The sequence below is a fragment of the Hippoglossus stenolepis genome, chromosome 14, assembly GCF_022539355.2.
Source record: "Hippoglossus stenolepis isolate QCI-W04-F060 chromosome 14, HSTE1.2, whole genome shotgun sequence".
In the NCBI taxonomy this organism is placed as follows: domain Eukaryota; kingdom Metazoa; phylum Chordata; class Actinopteri; order Pleuronectiformes; family Pleuronectidae; genus Hippoglossus; species Hippoglossus stenolepis.
The window spans coordinates 468635-487211 of record NC_061496.1 but is presented as its reverse complement, the minus strand read 5'-3'; the positions used below and the strand labels follow the sequence as shown (position 1 = coordinate 487211).

General features: G+C 45.5%; 3 protein-coding genes across 8 annotated transcripts in view; 2 read left to right on the top strand and 1 right to left on the bottom strand.

The window, feature by feature from the left end:
* Nucleotides 1-18577, bottom strand: part of LOC118121592 (receptor expression-enhancing protein 6) — a 719670-nt gene that overhangs the window by 245324 nt on the left and 455769 nt on the right. The gene's annotated exons all lie outside the window — the stretch shown is intronic.
* Nucleotides 711-11076, top strand: stil (STIL centriolar assembly protein). The gene is made up of 17 exons (XM_047342924.1): nt 711-1367; nt 2640-2744; nt 2877-2992; nt 3092-3279; nt 3619-3866; nt 3959-4042; nt 4370-4456; nt 4541-4688; nt 4782-4882; nt 4972-5080; nt 6005-6436; nt 6481-6570; nt 6689-6770; nt 7393-7603; nt 7672-7747; nt 7816-8039; nt 10290-11076. Exons 1-17 carry the CDS (start codon nt 1288-1290, stop codon nt 10858-10860), a joined length of 2952 nt encoding a protein of 983 aa, XP_047198880.1. The 5' UTR covers nt 711-1287; the 3' UTR covers nt 10861-11076.
* serpinc1 (serpin peptidase inhibitor, clade C (antithrombin), member 1) lies at nt 11605-18557 on the top strand. The gene is made up of 8 exons (XM_035175770.2): nt 11605-11709; nt 13200-13557; nt 14934-15149; nt 15220-15357; nt 16063-16281; nt 16845-17019; nt 17659-17723; nt 18073-18557. The coding sequence occupies exons 2-8, from the start codon at nt 13201-13203 to the stop codon at nt 18244-18246; spliced, it is 1344 nt and encodes a 447-aa protein (XP_035031661.1). The 5' UTR covers nt 11605-11709; nt 13200; the 3' UTR covers nt 18247-18557.

Here is an 18577-nt window from a genome sequence, read left to right as displayed (position 1 = left end):
GTCCAACTTGGGCTGAGTTACTGATATCGATTATCGATTCTACTCTGATTAACAAGTTCTCGATTTAATATAGATTCAGTTCTTAAAGTAGATCATAGACGTACAGAGTGAGGACATTTTGTCTGGTCCTCACTTCTTCAAAGGACTGTTTGAGAGTTAAGACTTGGTGTTAGGGTTAGAGTTAGGTTTAGGTTAGGGTAGGGTATGTATTATGTCAACGAGTGACCTCACTAAGATAGAACTACAAACAAGTGAGTGTGTATGTGAGTGTGTGTGTAGGTGTGTGTGTGTGTGTGTGTGTGTGTGTGTGTGTGTGTGTGTGTGTGTGTGAGCACTCCGCCTGAGACACGACTCATTAAAATGTTGTTTTTATTCCAATGTAAACAATGGGGTCACACACGGGAAAAGTTTTATTTGAATACGTATTTAATGGATTTTTTCTTTTAAACAAAGGAATTGAGGGAATGAAATGAATGTGATTGTCAGAATGGAGCCATTGGGGGGCCAGAGGAGAAACCTGTACCTCTAGATCCGCCCCTGCTGTAGTGAACTACCCTCAGCGGCCTCTCCAGCCTATGGGGGCGCTGTCGAGCTTCATCTGTCTCCATTGACACAAGAAGAAGAAATCTGCAACGGGACATGCGCGCTATTGGTTAGCGTCACTGCCACGGCGCTTCCTATTGGTTAGCGTCACTGCCACGGCGCTTCCTATTGGTCAGCGTCACTGACACGGAGCTTGCTATTGGACGGTGGAGGTGCCCCGCCAGTGAGGAGCAGAAACAGCGCCACGGTTAAACTGCGGATCGATCCAGGTTATACACGGTGTTTATGTTTCCACTTGATCCAGGTTATACACGGTGTTTATGTTCCACTTGATCCAGGTTATAGACGGTGTTAATGTTCCACTTGATCCAGGTTATACACGGTGTTTATGTTCCACTTGATCCAGGTTATACACGGTGTTTATGTTTCCACTTGATCCAGGTTATACACGGTGTTTATGTTTCCACTTGATCCAGGTTATACACGGTGTTTATGTTCCACTTGATCCAGGTTATACACGGTGTTTATGTTCCACTTGATCCAGGTTATAGACGGTGTTTGTTTCCATTAAAATGAAGGTTAAATGCATCAGATACGAAGTTAACCGAGTCTCTTTGTGATTTTACTAAACAGTTCCGGGTAATACCGGGTAAAGCTAACGAACTAGCCGACCCGGGCAGGAAGCTAACGCGGCTAACGGACGTGTGTCACCGAGCTCGGCTGCTCTCGGCCGGACACGGAGGGATGAGCTACCCGGTGAAGCTCCAGACTCTGCCGGCCGCGGTGTTTGAAGACGTGTTCACCCCGGAGAACGTGAGAGGAAGGTGGGTCTGGTTTCCTCTGCTGACCGGCACAGTGAGTGTGGTTCGTTGAAAACACGGAGAGTTGCACCCAGTGTCCGTTTGTTCCTTCAGTGGATCCGCCGCCATGTTGTGGACAGAATAGTGCAGGAACAAGGGATCCGGCTATTTACTGCAGATTCAAGTGCAACAGGATCAGATGGAACTTCAGGACAGGAAATGAAGTTTGGTTGCGGGTCTTTGTCAAACTGAGAGAAAGCTTCACTGAGACTAAAGTTCATAAAGAGGATGTTTACATCTGTCTGCACAGTTTATCATAAATTCTGAGCAGAACAACAATAAAAGGAAAATATTATAATATATAATAATAACAAAAGATATGTGTCAATAGAAACAGGTTCTCATCAATAAAATGATGATATTAATGTTAAACCTGGAACCGATGACTGGTCGTCTTCACTCGTCTGTGTGACTCTGTTTCTGAGAGAAACTTTATCTTCAGTTATGATGATGTGTCAGTAATTCTGACTCTGCTATTCCTTCATATCATAGATCTTTAATTTTCATTCATTAGGGTCTTAAAAGGTCTGGAATTTAACTTTTTGAAAGCTGCAGGAACGGTGAATTCACAGGACTGAAGAGGTGAAACACGCAGGACGCTGTCATGTGAACCCTCAACATCCGACACATTCACACTTAATGAATCCTATCATTCATTCCTTCCTTTATTTAAACAGGGAAGGGCCATTGAGAGCAAGTTCTCTTTTCACCAGTAAAGAAATCTATTCACTTACATCAGTACATTTTAAACAACAATCAACATAGGGAGAGCAACAAGAATTTATAGAAAACACATTCATACTGGTCTATGTCAGCTCAAATGGATTTAAATTGATTAAACTGGGATCAGCTTGTCTTCTGGTAGTTGTTCCACATGTTTGTGGTGTTTAAAAGCCAATTTCCCAATCTGTTGACATTTAGATTTTCAAGGACCAGACAGTGTTGTGACCTCGTGCAGTGTGATATTGATCCGTCGTTAAAATGACAATCGGGACGTTTATAGATGAGTGTTTTGTAAATAAATAAGAAGAGAATCATCGTCATGTGTTTGGTGTGAAGAATAAAGTTTGTTGCTGAGGGGTAGAGCAGTTATTCTCTAATCAGAAGGTCAGTGGTTCGATCCCAGTTTCCCAGAGATGCACCTTTATGAATGACAATAAACTAATGAAGACTAGAGCTATATAAATCTATATATATTCAGACCATTTACTGAAGTGATGACCTCGTCTTCAACAGAAACTCCACAAACTCTCTGATGCTGCTGAGTTTCCCCAAATCCCGATCAGCTCTGTGGGACGGCCCCTCAGGAGACATGCTCCGCCTCCAGCTCTGCTCGCACAGGTAACCATCGGAGCGGCCGACGCCTCAGACCACCTCAATCCAGTGATCGATTGGTTCAGTGTACTTCGGTTTTAATGTCAGTGTTAGATAAGATTGTACAAAGTGTGTGTGTGTGTGTGTGTGTGTGTCTAGGAAGCCTCGTGTGGTGCTGTTGGAGAAAGCTCTGCGACTGGCTCAGCGTCACGTCCGTCACAGTAACAAGCCCCGCCTCCACTGTTTCTTCCTGGGATCAGTGTGTGTGGACTCAGGTCAGAGGTCACCTGCTTGTCATCCTGAGCTCTGATTGGTCAAACTCACCTGGCTCATATTAACTCCTGTTCTCTGCTGTTTGTGCTCGTGGGGTCCAGATGAGGAGGGGGTCACTGTGACTCTGAACCGCTTTGATCCTGGTCGGGACCAGGTTGGATCCTCGGCCAGGGTCCCTACTGCTCTGCTTCCTGGAGACGTCCTTGTTCCTTGTTTGTTTTCCACTCAGACTGAGACGTCACCTGTCACCGTTATCCAATCAGAGGCCGAGATCCATCACAGCGTCAAGGTAAAGTCTCTGAGGTCATCAGTCAGCGCCTCCCCTCTCGACCGCCTTAACTCTGCTGACGTGAACTTCTCCCGATTATCTCACAATGTTCAAGTATGATAATAAAAGTCCGGGATCTTCTGGAAAAAGTCTGGACCCAATTCTCCGGAGATCCTCCACAGGACGTCACGGCTTTGTTTTTTTGATTTTTAATTTTGACTGATTTCTCAGAGAATAAATCATTATGAAAACAATCAGACAGACATTTATGTGTGTGTGTGTGTGTGTGTGTGTGTGTGATTTGAGGATCTAGTGAATTTAATTGTGGTGTCACATCGTCTCATCTGTGTGTGTCGACAGGCGCTGCAGCAGTTTGTGAGCAGCAGGCAGACTCTGGATCTGTCTCAGCTGATAAAGGTCAGAGGTCGTGTGGTCTGCTCTCAGCAGTCTGACACTATGGTGTTTAGTCTCAGCTGGTCGGCCATCTGTCCGTCTGTCAGCATGGACATCCAGCCGGTCCGAGCCATTCCCATCATCCCCACTGCTCTGCTGAGGAGTCTGATCGGCGTGGGCCGAACGCTGCAGCACGCCACCAACTGCCATAGAGGGTGAGATCATGTGACCTTCACCGATACGAGTCACACTGCTTCCTCTGGTGGAGCGTGTTTTTACTGACACTGAACCATGTGTGTGTTCGCAGGTTTCTGACCATGGATCAAACCCGGAAGCTGCTGCTGCTACTGGAGTCTGATCCCAAAGCTGCCAACCTGCCGCTGGTCGGACTGTGAGTCCGATTGGCCAGCTGGCCTTCTCTGTAATTAGTCAACCACTTCCAGCGCGTGTAGGACATGTTGGCCTCCACTCTCGCTTTACCTGGCTTTGTTAGCAGGCTAGCTGCTAGGCGTGAATGATGCATGTACGACAAACGTACAGTGGTGCCTAAAGTCTGCACAACTGTTCCTGGTCTCGTCATGATGACCTGGAAACAATAACACAAAAGATCAATTAAAGACTGAGCACAACAACATTCCATTTTTCAAACTAATCTGACAGACTGTTGGCAGAGATGTACTGAGAGATGTTCTTTTCTGACTGTTTGTGTCTTTGACAGCTGGCTGAGTGGAGTCACACACATGTACAACCCTCAAGTGATGTCCTGGTGTCTGAGGTTCCTGTTCAGCACCGCCCTGCAGGAAAGGTGAGAGACAGAAGACGTCTGTGGAGACAAACGTTGTGTATTGATGATGTTGAGTTGTGATCGAGCGACTCAACTGTGTTTCAGAGTTTTGTCAGAGAGCGGCTGTTTCCTGCTCGTTCTGTTCGCTGCCACTCACAGAGCTCCACAGTTCTTCCAGTGTCGAGGACCAGGACCAGGACTACAGCTGGACTGTGAGTTCCTCAGCGCCTCCCAGTCTGTCACACTCTACCAGGTAACCACTCATCCGACACTACGTGGACTTCAGCAGCTTCACCTTATTGATGAATTGATTCTGAGTGGGGCTGATGATGAGCTGTGTGTTCAGCAGGTGGCGTCGGTGGACGGTCAGTCTCTGCAGTGTGAGCTGTCTTCAGACGATCACAGACAGACGGAGACGTTCAGAGCGGCTCAGAGCTCCTTTAACAGGTACCAGGTTTAAAGGGACAATCCCACTTACTGAACATACTGACAAAGAGGAGTTTTCACTGAGCCCCCAATCCCCCCCCTCTCCCCAGCGCCCCCCCGTCAGCTGCCGGTGTCTCCGTCACTGATCAGGACTCTGGAGTCGAAGACGAAGACCTTTCTCCACGACCGTCCCCGAGTCCTCATGCCCCCGCTCAGCAGGTGAGTCACAGCTCAGGGCTGTCAGGAGGCTACCTGCTAACGGTGCTAATGAGGCTAACAGCTAACAGACCATCACCACATCACTGCGACGTAACGATACCGAGGACGTAGAGACGGGTTATAAACAACGTCTGTCCTTCAGCTCCCACTCTTCTTCTTTTGTGTCATTTTCCTTCATCATCCTGGAAAACAGAAAAACATTTGGGCCACAAGAAAAGAGGAAAACTATAAATCTATATAATAGAACACATTCATGACAAAATATAGACTGTATATAAAGACCATCAGTGACTGTATATAAAGATGATCAGTGACTGTATATAAAGACCATCAGTGACTGTATATAAAGACGATCAGTGACTGTATATAAAGATGATCAGTGACTGTATATAAAGACCATCACTGACTGTATATAAAGACGATCAGTGACTGTATATAAAGATGATCAGTGACTGTATATAAAGATGATCAGTGACTGTATATAAAGACCATCACTGACTGTATATAAAGACCATCAGTGACTGTATATAAAGATGATCAGTGACTGTATATAAAGACCATCAGTGACTGTATATAAAGATGATCAGTGACTGTATATAAAGACCATCAGTGACTGTATATAAAGATGATCAGTGACTGTATATAAAGACGATCGGGTATCTCGGTCCCGCCCAAACACGCACTCGACCAATCAGGAGTCAGTGTCACATGTCAATCATGACGTCTCGGTCTGTTCTTATATCATCAAATAACTGATTCAAACCAAACTGATCAGAAACTTGAACAAACGTCAGAGAGAGAAGAACGAGATGAAACGACAGAAACATCTTTACAAACATTTATTTCACGTCTACTTTGATGTTTTTGGTTTGAAAACTGTTCAGTACCAGTGTTCACCAACAGGGGTCGATGTGTCTGTTACAGAGTCGTAGAGTTCAGCCGTCTGTTCCTGAACTCTCTCTGCTGATTGACAGCAGCTTCACCTGGCAGGACCCTGGCTCCGCCCACAGATGTCTTCCTCTTTCGTCGGCTGACAGGAAGTCCGCTCCTCCAACAGGAAGCACCCCCACCTCCTCCTCCCCAGCTCCCAGACCTCCCCCTCCTCACCTCCATAGCACCCCCAACTCTAACCTGCAGCCGCCCTCCACCTGCTACTCGCCTTACACCTGTAACTCCACCCCCATACTCTCCTCTGCCGCTCCTCCTCCCCCCACTTTCAGAAACCATCCAATGACTCCTCCTGCTCCCCCCTCCTCCACCCGAGGTCTTTTCCCCCCTCCCTCACATGACCCTTTGTCTCCTCCCTCTCTCCTCCTCCCCCCTGCTCCTCCTGGTCCCTGCAGTCATCCTCCTCTTGTCTCCTCCCCTCCTCCCTCCCTCCCTCCCCCTATGTAAATCAGTGCACTGATCAGGTGGGCGGAGTCGTACCATCAGACACCTACCAGGTCCTCCTCCACCAGGACCGACAGCTGCGCCTCCTGCAGGCTCAGGTAACAAAAACTTTATCTGTCATTTTCAAACATAACTCGTCACCAACCAGGCTGCTGATTGGTCCCAGGGTGTGTGGTTGTCATGGAAACTGGAGTACTCACTTTTGTCTAACTGTAGGTTCAGATGCTGCTGGAGGCTCAGATGAAACATGTCAACACTCAGGAGTCCAGGAGCACGACCAGCGTCGCTGTGGGGACAGGTGTGTGTCTGTCTGTCTGTCTGTCTGTCTGGAGATGCGGTTAAGTGCCAATACAACTGAAGTCGATTCTTGAAATGATATTAAACTAAGCTATTACATCATTATCGTAAGTTTTAAATCCTTATTAATGGAGAAAATATTACATTTGTGGGTCTCTCTCCCAGCTTGCCGGTGATTTGCACGGCATTCTGGGTACCCCTCCGTTTGTAGAGCCCCCCCCTTGGGCCTACCCCTCAATCCTGACAGGTATTGGGACAGCCCACTCCGACAGTGTTAGGGGAAAACGAAGGGGAAGGGCTAAAAGGGTGAGATGGGATTGGGCCTTCGTCACTTCCAGTGGACGTTTAGGCTTAAAACAGTCGAATATGAATGTCAGGGCTTGATGACACTACAGGAGCAGATATCGAGGCATTTAGGTTTTTTCTGTTTTATTACGTTTGAAGAATCAGTCACCATTGACTTCAGTTGTATTGGAGATAATGAGTGCATTTTCATTTATCGGTGAACTATCCCTTTAAACAACGTTATCGCATGTTTTCCTAATATTGTGCAGCCCTAGTGACTGAGTGTGAGAAAGTGATTCACTGAGGTGTGTGTGATGATGACATCACTTTGTTTTCAGGTGCCAGTCTGTTCTGGGCAAACCCTGTCCAGCCCCTCCCCCATCAGGAGACAGAAGCCCCACCCCCCACCTCTCCTTCCTCCCCCAGCCCCTCCTCCTCCTGCAGACACTCCTCGTCACATGACCTGTCCGTCACTGAGACTGTGGGCAGTTCTGAGGCCTGTGACATCACAAATCAGATGTCTCCCTGCTCCCCTACTGGTCAACACAGGTGAGACGCTCACACTAGTGAAGATGGTTGTTGTTTAAACAGGTAATTAAGAAGGCGTGTGTGTTCAGTTGTTTGCAGAGTCCAGCGGGCGTCACTGTGAGCATGCGCAGAGACGAGCAGCAGAGCTTCTACAAAAACCTGATGGTAACAGGACACCTTCTAAATGGGGGGTACTGAACAGACGACCTTACAACCTCTTGTTATGACCTCAGACTCAGCTGACCAGTCGTCTGCAGGAGTCGGACCATGGACAGGAAGTGGAGTCCAGGAGGAGAAGTGAGTCTGCGGTCTCCTCCCCGTCCAGAAGGAGGCAGCAGAGTTCCGACCCCGTAGTCAGCGCCACTGTGCGGCAGCTGCAGCAGCTCGGAGTCGACGTGGACAAAGAAGATCTGACGGAGTCTGACAGGAAAAGAGTGCGAGATGTGGAGAGTGTCAGGTAAAACCAGGGTCCTCATTTATCGAACAGAGCGTCGTACGATTCATACTAAAAGTCTACGTGCGCACAAAAGCCACAAATGGTTTCAGATTTACACAACCGTGCACACGCACACCTGAATGTTCCCTTTATAAACCACAGTCCACCTGGAAATGTGCATATGTGGATCTGCCTCATGCCCCGCCCTCTACACGCCCACATGCAACCATATATGGTCAATTCAAAGCACCTCATGAATATTAAATGATCCTGCTGACCAATGGGTTTCTCTGTTGAATCAGCATCAAGTGATGAGAAGAAGAAGAAACTTTGTGACATGGAGGTGAAGAAACAGCAGTGATGTCATTAAAAGAAAATACACTGAGTGGTAACGTGTGACTGTTAGAACAGTGAGTGAGAGTCGACACAGAGGACAAATTACAAATAATGTTTCTCATCAGAATGTGAGGGAACATGTTTTATCACCTGGGCGTATTTTAATCATCCAAAACTACAGGTTTATTAAATTCAGACAACTGTGATGTCCCCAATATATAGAATTGAACTGAATAATATTTTTAAATGATCTGATATCCTCCTGTGGATAATAACCTGTGTTTGTTGTAGTAATATTATCAATCAAACTTTTTAAGCCTCAATAACAAACTCCAGCTCAACCAGTTTCCCACTGGAGCAGCGGCACTAACGTTATTTCTTGAACTATAATCTAATATAACATTAATACTAAAGTTACTCACATTAACGCACAGTCAAGTGTTGCATCAATGTTAACATAACTAGGATAGCGAGGCAAATAACTTTACGTTAGATATCTAACGTGGTGGAGCTTATTCTCCAAACACATTCGCCTTCAGTTTAGAAGTTTTATCACAATAAACTAACGCTTCTCTCTGCCGTGTGGTGTTGTGTCAGTTTAATAACATTAGTGAACAATCATACGCTCCCGTTAGCATCTTCTTTACTGCTGGTATCTTGCCTGGAGGCTAGCTGGGCTAAGCTAACAAGCCAGGTACAGAGACACCGATACCTGCTCATCACTACTAACACATAAATATAACACTATATTTGACTTACCACAGAAACTGGAGCGCAGACGTCTTCTCCGTCAGGAGATCCAGCCGAACAACAAAACGTACTATTCATCCGATATGTGCCTGAAAACGTCTCCACAGACTCAGGTCGTGTTCAGTGACGGGGATTAGCCTGTTAGCTCAGGTGAAACCAAGCTAACAGTCGGAGTGAAGAGCTAATGGTGACTTCACCTGTCCATCAAGTGATAATTATGCATAGTTTCAAACCTCTATATTATCTAAACGAGCAAGTTTAGTTTAATTCACCCCCCGTACAGTTGTCAGGAAGAAAGAACTGAGTGATTGAGAGTAAAACTGTTTTTTGAACCAGGCTGTAAACAGGTTTAATTCTGCTCTGAAGTTGGGCTTTTTAACTTGGGAGTCAATGGGAATTGACTTGTTCTTGGAGCCAGCCTCAAGTGGGCACTCAGTGAACTGCAGTTTTTTTGCAGTTCTGCATCGGCTTCACCTCTGAGCTGCAGTTGTTGCTGCTTGAGCAGAAGCTCTTTAATGTTCCGTCATCATTTCACTGTGACGTCGCTCTGAAGCTGTTGATTCAGTTTCCACATCGTCGGTATTCTGCTGAGTCATCCTTCAGTTTTTCTGTCAAAGGTCAAACACGGCGTCGGCGCCTGGAGGATCACGGCCGTCACGTTCAGCCCTGACGTCCAGGAGTCACCTCTGCTGTGTCTGTCGTTTAATTCAACCTGTTCACAAACGCATCAGAGTTTGTACCGATGTCCTCAAATCGAAACACGTCCGACACTTCGTCCATGAGTTTTATTTCCCACATGAGAAGTGAAAGATGATTCAGCAGAAAATGCAACATGGAGAATCAATTACAAGAGTTACTGACCCTGTTGTCTTTGCTAACAGCTGATACAACTGTTTACATGAAGGAGACGAGATGTTATTCAAACAGTCTGGTTACACGTGCATGTCCAGTGCACGTGAGTGGTCATGTGATGTGTTTTCAGGTGTGTTAGTGTCGGATTAAAACACAGAGATAGTTTTAAAACGCTGTCGTATGGATAAAGCCTCCGATTTACTGTGTGTGTGTGTGTGTGTGTGTGTGTGTGTGTGTGTGTGTGTGTGTGTGTGTGTGTGTGTGTGTGTGTGTGTGTGTGTGTGTGTGTGTGTGTGTGTGTGTGTGTGTGTGTGTGTGTGTGTGTGTTCTCAGCACTCTGGCGAGCATCAACCCAGCAGCTGTCCTGTCCACACTGGGCGTGTCTGATCTGAGTGTCAGCTTTCTGTGTCCAGGCGGCAGCGTGGATCTGAGTCTGGAGGCCAACGCCATCGCTCTGCGTTACCTGAGCGACTCTCAGCTCAGCAGGTTGTCTCTGGGAGGCCACGCCCCTCGTCTAGTCCCCACCTCCTCCTCTGACTACCTGCTGTCGCCTAGCAACATGTCTCTGGGCACCAGGCAGTACATGAGGAAGTACGGCCTGATCGAGGAGGAGGACGGCGAGGAAGAAGAAGAGCAAGAGGAGGTCAGAGTTCAGGAGGCGTCGACTCGACAGCCACTGACCGAAGCTCCGAACGTGAAGCCCCTCCCCCAGAGTCAGCTGATCAGAGACCTGCTGCCGAAGATGCAGTTGTTGGCCCGAAAAGCCACGCCCCTCAGCGCCGACAAGGAGAACTGCTCCAGCAAGCGTCCATCTTTAATGAGGACGAGCAAGCACCAGACGGAGGGATCAGTGGGAAATATTCTGGACCTGAGTCGTCTGAGACAGCTGCCCAAACTCTTCTGACGCGGCGCCACGTTTAAAATGGAGTCTGGCTTCTAATGCGTTCAGGGTCAAACTGGTTTTAATGGATATGTGACTCTTCAGCAGCAAATCAGACCAAACGTCTCTTTATGGTTTAACTGGAAATCTGCTTTGTGTGTGTGCGTTATTTTCATGTCAATGTTTTTGCACATTTTTATTTTATTGATTCCACAAATAAAATTCATATGAATGATTTTATCTGCTGACTTCCTGTTTATCGAAGCTTTAAAGGAGAAGCTCAACGTTTCTTTTTTTATCTGATGTTCGTTGTTTCAGTCGAACACGACTCAAAGTGACAAACACCTTCATGAAGTTTCTAACTTTACTGTTTATTTTTCTTCATTTGTTTAAATTAAAATTTCTCACTTTCATTTGACAAATGTTCAGATTTTAAAACTTTAAATGAAACTTGTTTGTTAATTTTTTACATGAACCTGTTTAAACTGTCACACAAAACAGAAACAAATCAGTTTGTGTTTGTCCTGTGGAGCAGCAGCAGCCGACGGGACATGACGTATAGATTGTGTTTACAGCACGTCCACACCGGCGTCTGAAAATAAAATAAGGATTCAAATGTTTTATGAAGTAACCAGAGCGATGCTCATGCCCCTGCTGGTGAGCTGTGCGTCCTGCAGCAGTATTGGTTATTGATCAGTGATCGGCCTGACGGGGAGTTCATCACTGCTGCTTGTGTCCACATGTTTCCTGGGATGAAACCGACTGTTGACTAACAGGCGATCAATGTCTCAAAGGTCGCCGTGACGACTGGTCGCTCTGCAGGACACTGACCTGAGATCGGCTCGTCCACTCAGACTTTGTTCACCTGCTCAGGTAAGAGCTCCAACTTCAGTGCTTTAACTTTACTGTGATTCTTCATCTTTTTATTTAAATTGTTTAAATTACAACTTACAGTTTAACCTAAAAAAAAAGATTAGCTTTTTATTTTGATCATTAAATTAAAGTCTTTATATCTTTGATAGAGAATATAAGTATATATATTTATGTATAAAATATATATATGTATAAAATGATTCTGTATTTCTGAGGTTCATGTTTAAATGTGTCTGTTTACCTGAAACCGACGTTTGAAGTGAATTAATGTAGTTTAAATATTAGTTCAGTTCCATTAAACACTTTGTTCCTTAATAACAATTTATATTCATTATTGATGCTAATAATTACTTATTCACCAACATAAAAACAGTGGAAATATGAAATATGTCAGAAATAAATGAATAAAAACTAAACGATTCAGAGACAAAGGATTTTTTATAATTTCAATAAAAACAAAGTTGAATTTGAAAATATATTTTCAAATTCAACTGATTCAGTTTTATGAAAAAGTATTTAATAAATAAAATGAACGTTAACCTTAAATTAATCATGATGTTGATTTGAAAACAAACTGAAGGATTTTACAGCTCAGACGCTCAGTTAGAGTTTATTGATTAACTGTGTTTGTTCCTGTACTTGTGTCTTTGTGAGGACAGACACGACATTTTGTCTGGTCCTCACTTTTCTAAAGGGCTGAGATTTAAGACTTTGTTTTAGGGTTAGAATAAGGTTTAGGTTATAGTAAAGGTTAGAATAAGGTTTAGGTTATAGTAAAGGTTAAAATAAGGTTTAGGTTATAGTAAAGGTTAGAATAAGGTTTAGGTTATAGTTAGGTAGGTTTAGGTTATAGTAAGGGTTAGAATAAGGTTTAGGTTATAGTAAAGGTTAAAATAAGGTTTAGGTTATAGTAAAGGTTAAAATAAGGTTTAGGGTTGAGTTAGTAGGTTATAGTAAAGGTTAAAATAAGGTTTAGGTTATAGTAAAGGTTAGAATAAGGTTTAGGTTATAGTAGTAGAATAAGGTTTAGTTATAGTTAGGTTAGAATAGGTTATAGTAAAGGTTAAAATAAGGTTTAGGTTATAGTAAAGGTTAGAATAAGGTTTAGGTTATAGTAAAGGTTAGAATAAGGTTTAGGTTATAGTAAAGGTTAGAATAAGGTTTAGGTTATAGTTAGGGTTAGAATAAGGTTTAGGTTATAGTTAGGGTTAGAATAAGGTTTAGGTTATAGTAAAGGTTAGAATGAGGTTTAGGTTATAGTAAAGGTTAGAATAAGGTTTAGGTTATAGTAAAGGTTAGAATGAGGTTTAGGTTATAGTAAAGGTTAGAATAAGGTTTAGGTTATAGTAAAGGTTAGAATAAGGTTTAGGTTATAGTTAGGGTTAGAATAAGGTTAGGGTCAGGGGTCAGGGAATGTATTATGTCAATGAGTGTCCTCACTAAGATAGAAGTACAAATGTGTGTGTGTGTCTGCTGCTTTCACTCTCCAGGATGAGGGCTGCTGATTGGCTGTTGGTTGTGGCGTTCCTGCCCCTCGCCTCTCTCGCCTTCCGTCCAGACATCTGTGGAGCCAAACCCAGAGACCTGGCTCTGGAGCCACGCTGCATCTACCGAAGCCCCGACCCAGAGGGCCCGACCCCGGAGCCCGAGCCGGTCCCCGAGTCCACAAACCCCCGAGTGTGGGAGCTGTCGAAGGCCAACAGCCGCTTTGCCCTGTCGCTGTACAAGCAGCTCGCCCTCGGCAAGACGCCCGAGTCCAACATCTTCATGTCCCCCATCAGCATCTCCACCGCATTCGCTATGACCAAACTGGGCGCCTGCAACAACACACTGCAGCAGATCATGAAGGTGAGACTCAGTGCATGATGGGAGTTCTCCCTCAGTGCATGATGGGAGTTCTCCCTCAGTGCATGATGGGAGTTCTCCCTCAGTGCATGATGGGAGTTCTCCCTCAGTGCATGATGGGAGTTCTCCTCAGTGCATGATGGGAGTTCTCCCTCAGTGCATGATGGGAGTTCTCCCTCAGTGCATGATGGGAGTTCTCTCTCAGTGCATGATGGGAGTTCTCCCTCAGTGCATGATGGGAGTTCTCCCTCAGTGCATGATGGGAGTTCTCCCTCAGTGCATGATGGGAGTTCTCCCTCAGTGCATGATGGGAGTTCTCCCTCAGTGCATGATGGGAGTTCTCCCTCAGTGCATGATGGGAGTTCTCCAGCAGTCTAGACCTATAGCAGCATAACTAAGGGATGGTTCAGGACCTGATCCAGAACTATAGACTTCATCAAAGAGGAACGTTTTAAGTCTAATCTTAAAGGGATAGTTCACCCAGAAATGAAACTTCACCTCCTCTTGTCTTCACCTCTTCACCACCTCTTGTCTTCACCTCTTCACCTCCTCTTGTCCTCACCTCTACCTCCTCTTGTCCTTCACCTCCTCTTGTCCTCACCCCTCTTGTCCTCCTCCTCCCTCCTCTTGTCTTCACCTCTTACCTCCTCTTGTCTTCACCTCTTCACCTCCTCTTGTCCTCACCTCTACCTCCTCTTGTCTTCCCTCTTCACCTCTCTTGTCCTCACCTCTCTTCCTCCTTCCTCTTGTCTTCACCTCTTCACCTCCTCTTGTCTTCCTCTCGTCTTCACCTCTTCACCTCCTCTTGTCCTCACCTCTTCACCTCCTCTTGTCCTCACCTCTCTACCTCCTCTTGTCTTCACCTCTTCACCTCCTCTTGTCCTCACCTCCTCTTGTCCTCTCCTCCTCACCTCCTCTTGTCTTCACCTCTTCACCTCCTCTTGTCCTCACCTCTTCACCTCCTCTTGTCCTCACCTCCTCTTGTCCTCTCCTCCTCACCTCCTCTTGTCTTCACCTCTTCACCTCCTCTTGTCCTCACCTCTTCACCTCCTCTTGTCCTCACCTCCTCTTGTCCTCTCCTCTTCACCTCCTCTTGTCCTCACCTCTTCACCTCCTCTTGTCCTCACCTCCTCTTGTCCTCACCTCTTCACCTCCTCTTGTCCTCACCTCTTCACCTCCTCTTGTCCTCACCTCTTCACCTCCTCTTGTCCTCACCTCCTCTTGTCCTCTCCTCCTCACCTCCTCTTGTTCTCACCTCTTCACCTCCTCTTGTCTTCACCTCCTCTTGTCCTCTCCTCCTCTTGTCTTCACCTCCTCTCCTCCTCACCTCCTCCTGAGGACCCAGTGTTGATGGTCTTTCTGTGTGCGTTGAACTGCAGGTGTTTGAGTTTGACTCCATCAAAGAGAAGACCTCAGATCAGGTCCACTTCTTCTTCGCCAAACTCAACTGTCGTCTGTTCCGGAAGAAGGACGAGACCACGGAGCTGATCTCTGCGAACAGGCTGTTTGGAGAACAGTCTCTGGTCTTCAACGAGACGTATCAGAACATAAGTGAGACGGTGTACGGAGCCAAACTGCTGCCGCTCAACTTCAAGGTAAAGTGTCATCCAGCACACCTACGTATCGCCACTTGCTTACCCTGGTAACCCCGATTCTGTGCTGCAGGAGAACCCGGAGGAGGCCCTGGTCACCATCAACAACTGGATCGCCAACAAGACGGAGAACCGGATAAAGGACACGCTGCCACAGGGGGCGCTGGACTCCAACACCATCCTGGTCCTTGTCAACACCATCTACTTCAAGGTAGTACTTTACGGAGGGTTAGGGTTACAGCTCAATGTGGGACAAACTCAACCTCCAGCCAGTGTAGGTGGAAAAGTCCATTCTGCAAGAAACACTCCAAATCTGTTTCTCAAAAGATACAAACTAGAAGGAGACAGTAAACTTCTCAGTCCCCCAAGTTTAGACCTGGAGAGATAATACGTTTGTAAGATGGAGAGAAAAATGAAAAACAGCTACACTCCTTTAAAACCTTTGAAAAAATCGAACGTGAATTTAACTTAGAAAATGGGGACCTGTTCAGATATTTACAGTCAAGACATTTCTACGATACAGAAATGAAAAAAGGAATCTCAGCACAAGGTAATGAAGTAATTGAAGTGTTGACAGTGAAAACAAACAAACCCCCCTCAAAGATTGTGTCTAAATTGTGCAGAGGTTTGCAAAATGAAAGTGGAAGATATTCTCTGTATGTAAAACAAAGTGGAGTGAGTGTAGAACACAGCAAACGTCCACCAGCTCCAAAAGATGGTTTGGCATTGGAGAGGAAATATACTCTATGGAAAAATGTACTCATCATTTAAGGGTTAACGTAGGGCTCCACGAGCAGCGCTGGGGAAAATGGACGGCACACAAACGTAAGAATGCATCGTGTTCTCAGCTGGTCTGAAAAGAATGGATCAAAAGCTGTGAAGAGAGTGGTTGACGCACAGCGTTTCTACCTTTCAGGGTCAGTGGAAGAACAAGTTTGATAAAGGTAACGTCTTCGTCTCAGATTTCCACGTCAGTGCGAGTCGCACCTGCTCGGTCAGCATGATGTACCAGGAAGCCAAGTTCAGGTACAGAGACTTCCCCAACGACCATGTGCAGCTGCTGGAGATGCCGTACCTTGGAGACGACATCACCATGGTGATCATTCTTCCAAGCAAGGACACAGCGCTCAGTCAGGTAATACAGATTATTGATTATTGGCGTCAAGGCCCGAACAGAATATATAATAAAGTACACAGAGGCAGCATGTAGACAAAGTCTCATTGTCCTGCCACAGTTGGAAAATGTCCAGATGCACATGAGACTCGAGCTGCTCATTGGCCTCAGATTTGATATATTTTCCTCTGTACACCAGTAGATTAGAAAGCTGTCGAGATGTGGTGTAGACTGACTGAAGTTTAACCTGAGGGAGTTTCATCTTATATTTCTTTTTCTAACGACGTCTGTCCAGTTACTGTGAAAACAGTGGAAATCAATGAGTTAAAAGCCAAATGTCTAAACTTCAGTCACATCTTCCACTGTGGAAGAAATTCTGTCAAATATTTCTACAGCCGACTGTAAATCAGTGTCATCTGCATATAAAGTGACATTTCCTCTGATTCACAGAGGAAAGTTTCGAGGAGGAAACATATACATGAAAGAAACCTGTGGTCCTAGTACAAGGCCTTGTGGTACTCCACAGTCAGAGAAGTAAAGTAGTGAAGGACCACGTGTACGTTAATGTTTATTTTTGTGTCAAGGTGGAGGAGAGTCTGGACCTGACGAAACTGAACGACTGGTTGAATGAGATGGAGGAAACCTCGGTGTCCGTCCACGTCCCTCGGTTCAGGGTGGAGGACAGTTTTGCTCTGAAGGAGGAGCTGCAGGCGATGGGACTGACTGACCTGTTCAGCGCAGAGAAGTCCAGCCTGCCAGGTGCTTCACCCTCTCACGTCCACAAACCCACATCACCTCTTTTCACCGGCAGCAGCACAGTAACATTAAAGGTCCAGTGTGTAAGGTTTAGGTGAAAAATAGGTTTCTGTTTTCGCTTGTGTGTTTCATCTAAATTGTACAAATTGTTTTCTTTACCTTAGAATGGGCCTTTTATATTTGAATACTTTATATTTGAATACTTTATATTGACATCAGGAGCGGGTCCTCTCTACAGAGGCAGCCATGTTTTTAAAGAGGCGGAGACCAGACAAACACCTTGACACCTGACACCTGACGCTCCCACAGGTTCTCTATCATGTTTGGGGGAGGTGAGGGGTATTCAGCTGCAACATGCAACATGGCCACTAGATGTCACTAGATTCTACACACTGAACCTTTAACATACGTGTTTGTTGATGGATTACAATTGGACCGAGTGCGACCACATGACAGTTCAATGTCCCCACAACGAGTGAAAATGCAACTGTATCGTCACGTAATCCGACGACATGGGCAGAAATGTCCTCAGGCTCAAAATACTAATAAACAATCTGTGTATGAAACACATTTGAAACCAGGTGTGACTTAATAAATGAAAACAGAGACGAGGTTTCACAGGTGAGTTTGTGTTTGTTTCAGGAATCCTGGAGGACGGCTCGGATTCTCTCTACATCTCAGACGCTTACCACAAAGCCTTCCTGGAGGTTCGTTACCGACACGCTGGTCACCTGGTGACAGAAATCAACTTACAAAGTTTTTTTATTTTGTTTCACTTTGTTAGAAAAGAGAGACTAGAACAGTGAATCCAGTTAACAGAGTGTGTGTGTTCCCCTGTAAACCCTGCACTCACAAACTACCCCTTCTTACTGTGCTCTTGCACTCTGATATTTTGTTGCCTGCACTCGACATTCTCCAACCAATAGAATGCCAGGTGTACTGATGACAGATGGAATTGTCCCGCCCTGGTTACGTGTGCGTTAAGGAGAGTGTGGTACTCTACCGGGAGTCTTCAGCTCAGACAGGCTCTTGACAAACCTGTTCTCTGGCTTCTAGGTGAATGAGGAGGGCAGTGAGGCGGCGGCAGCCACGGCCGTGGTGGCGATCGGACGCTCCCTCAATTTGAACCGTGAGGTTTTTCTGGCCAACCGACCGTTCCTGCTGCTCATCAGAGAATCGACCATTAACACGATGCTGTTCACCGGCCGAGTGGCCGACCCCTGCAACTAATAAAAGCTGCTTTCATACAAACTCAAATCAACGTTTCTCTGTTTAACAAACCAGCCTTTGACCTTTGATAAACAGCGGCATTATATGAATGTGTTTAGATTGTGTGTAGATGAGTGTGAGGAGCTGAACATGTGACATTTGTGTAGATCATGTGAAAATGACTATCACACACTGTGAAGCTGGTGATGCTCCTCTGGTTGTTAAAGGTTTCACTGTGAGACTAAAAATACGACTGTGGTTGTATGTCTCCACCAAACACTCACTTCCTGTCACACATTCATTTATAGAAAAATAAAAATCTATACATTCAACTAAACGCATGTTTTACTGT

Bases quoted from the DNA above. Each gene is read 5' to 3' on its own strand.
- serpinc1 (XM_035175770.2), top strand. From the start codon at position 13,201: ATGAGGGCTGCTGATTGGCTGTTGGTTGTGGCGTTCCTGCCCCTCGCC. The intron at 15,358-16,062 runs GTAGTACTTTAC...TCTACCTTTCAG, and splicing joins TCAACACCATCTACTTCAAG to GGTCAGTGGAAGAACAAGTT. The intron at 17,020-17,658 runs GTGCTTCACCCT...TGTTTGTTTCAG, and splicing joins AGAGAAGTCCAGCCTGCCAG to GAATCCTGGAGGACGGCTCG.
- stil (XM_047342924.1), top strand. From the start codon at position 1,288: ATGAGCTACCCGGTGAAGCTCCAGACTCTGCCGGCCGCGGTGTTTGAA. The intron at 6,571-6,688 runs GTAACAAAAACT...GTCTAACTGTAG, and splicing joins TGCGCCTCCTGCAGGCTCAG to GTTCAGATGCTGCTGGAGGC. The intron at 8,040-10,289 runs GTAAAACCAGGG...GTGTGTTCTCAG, and splicing joins CGAGATGTGGAGAGTGTCAG to CACTCTGGCGAGCATCAACC.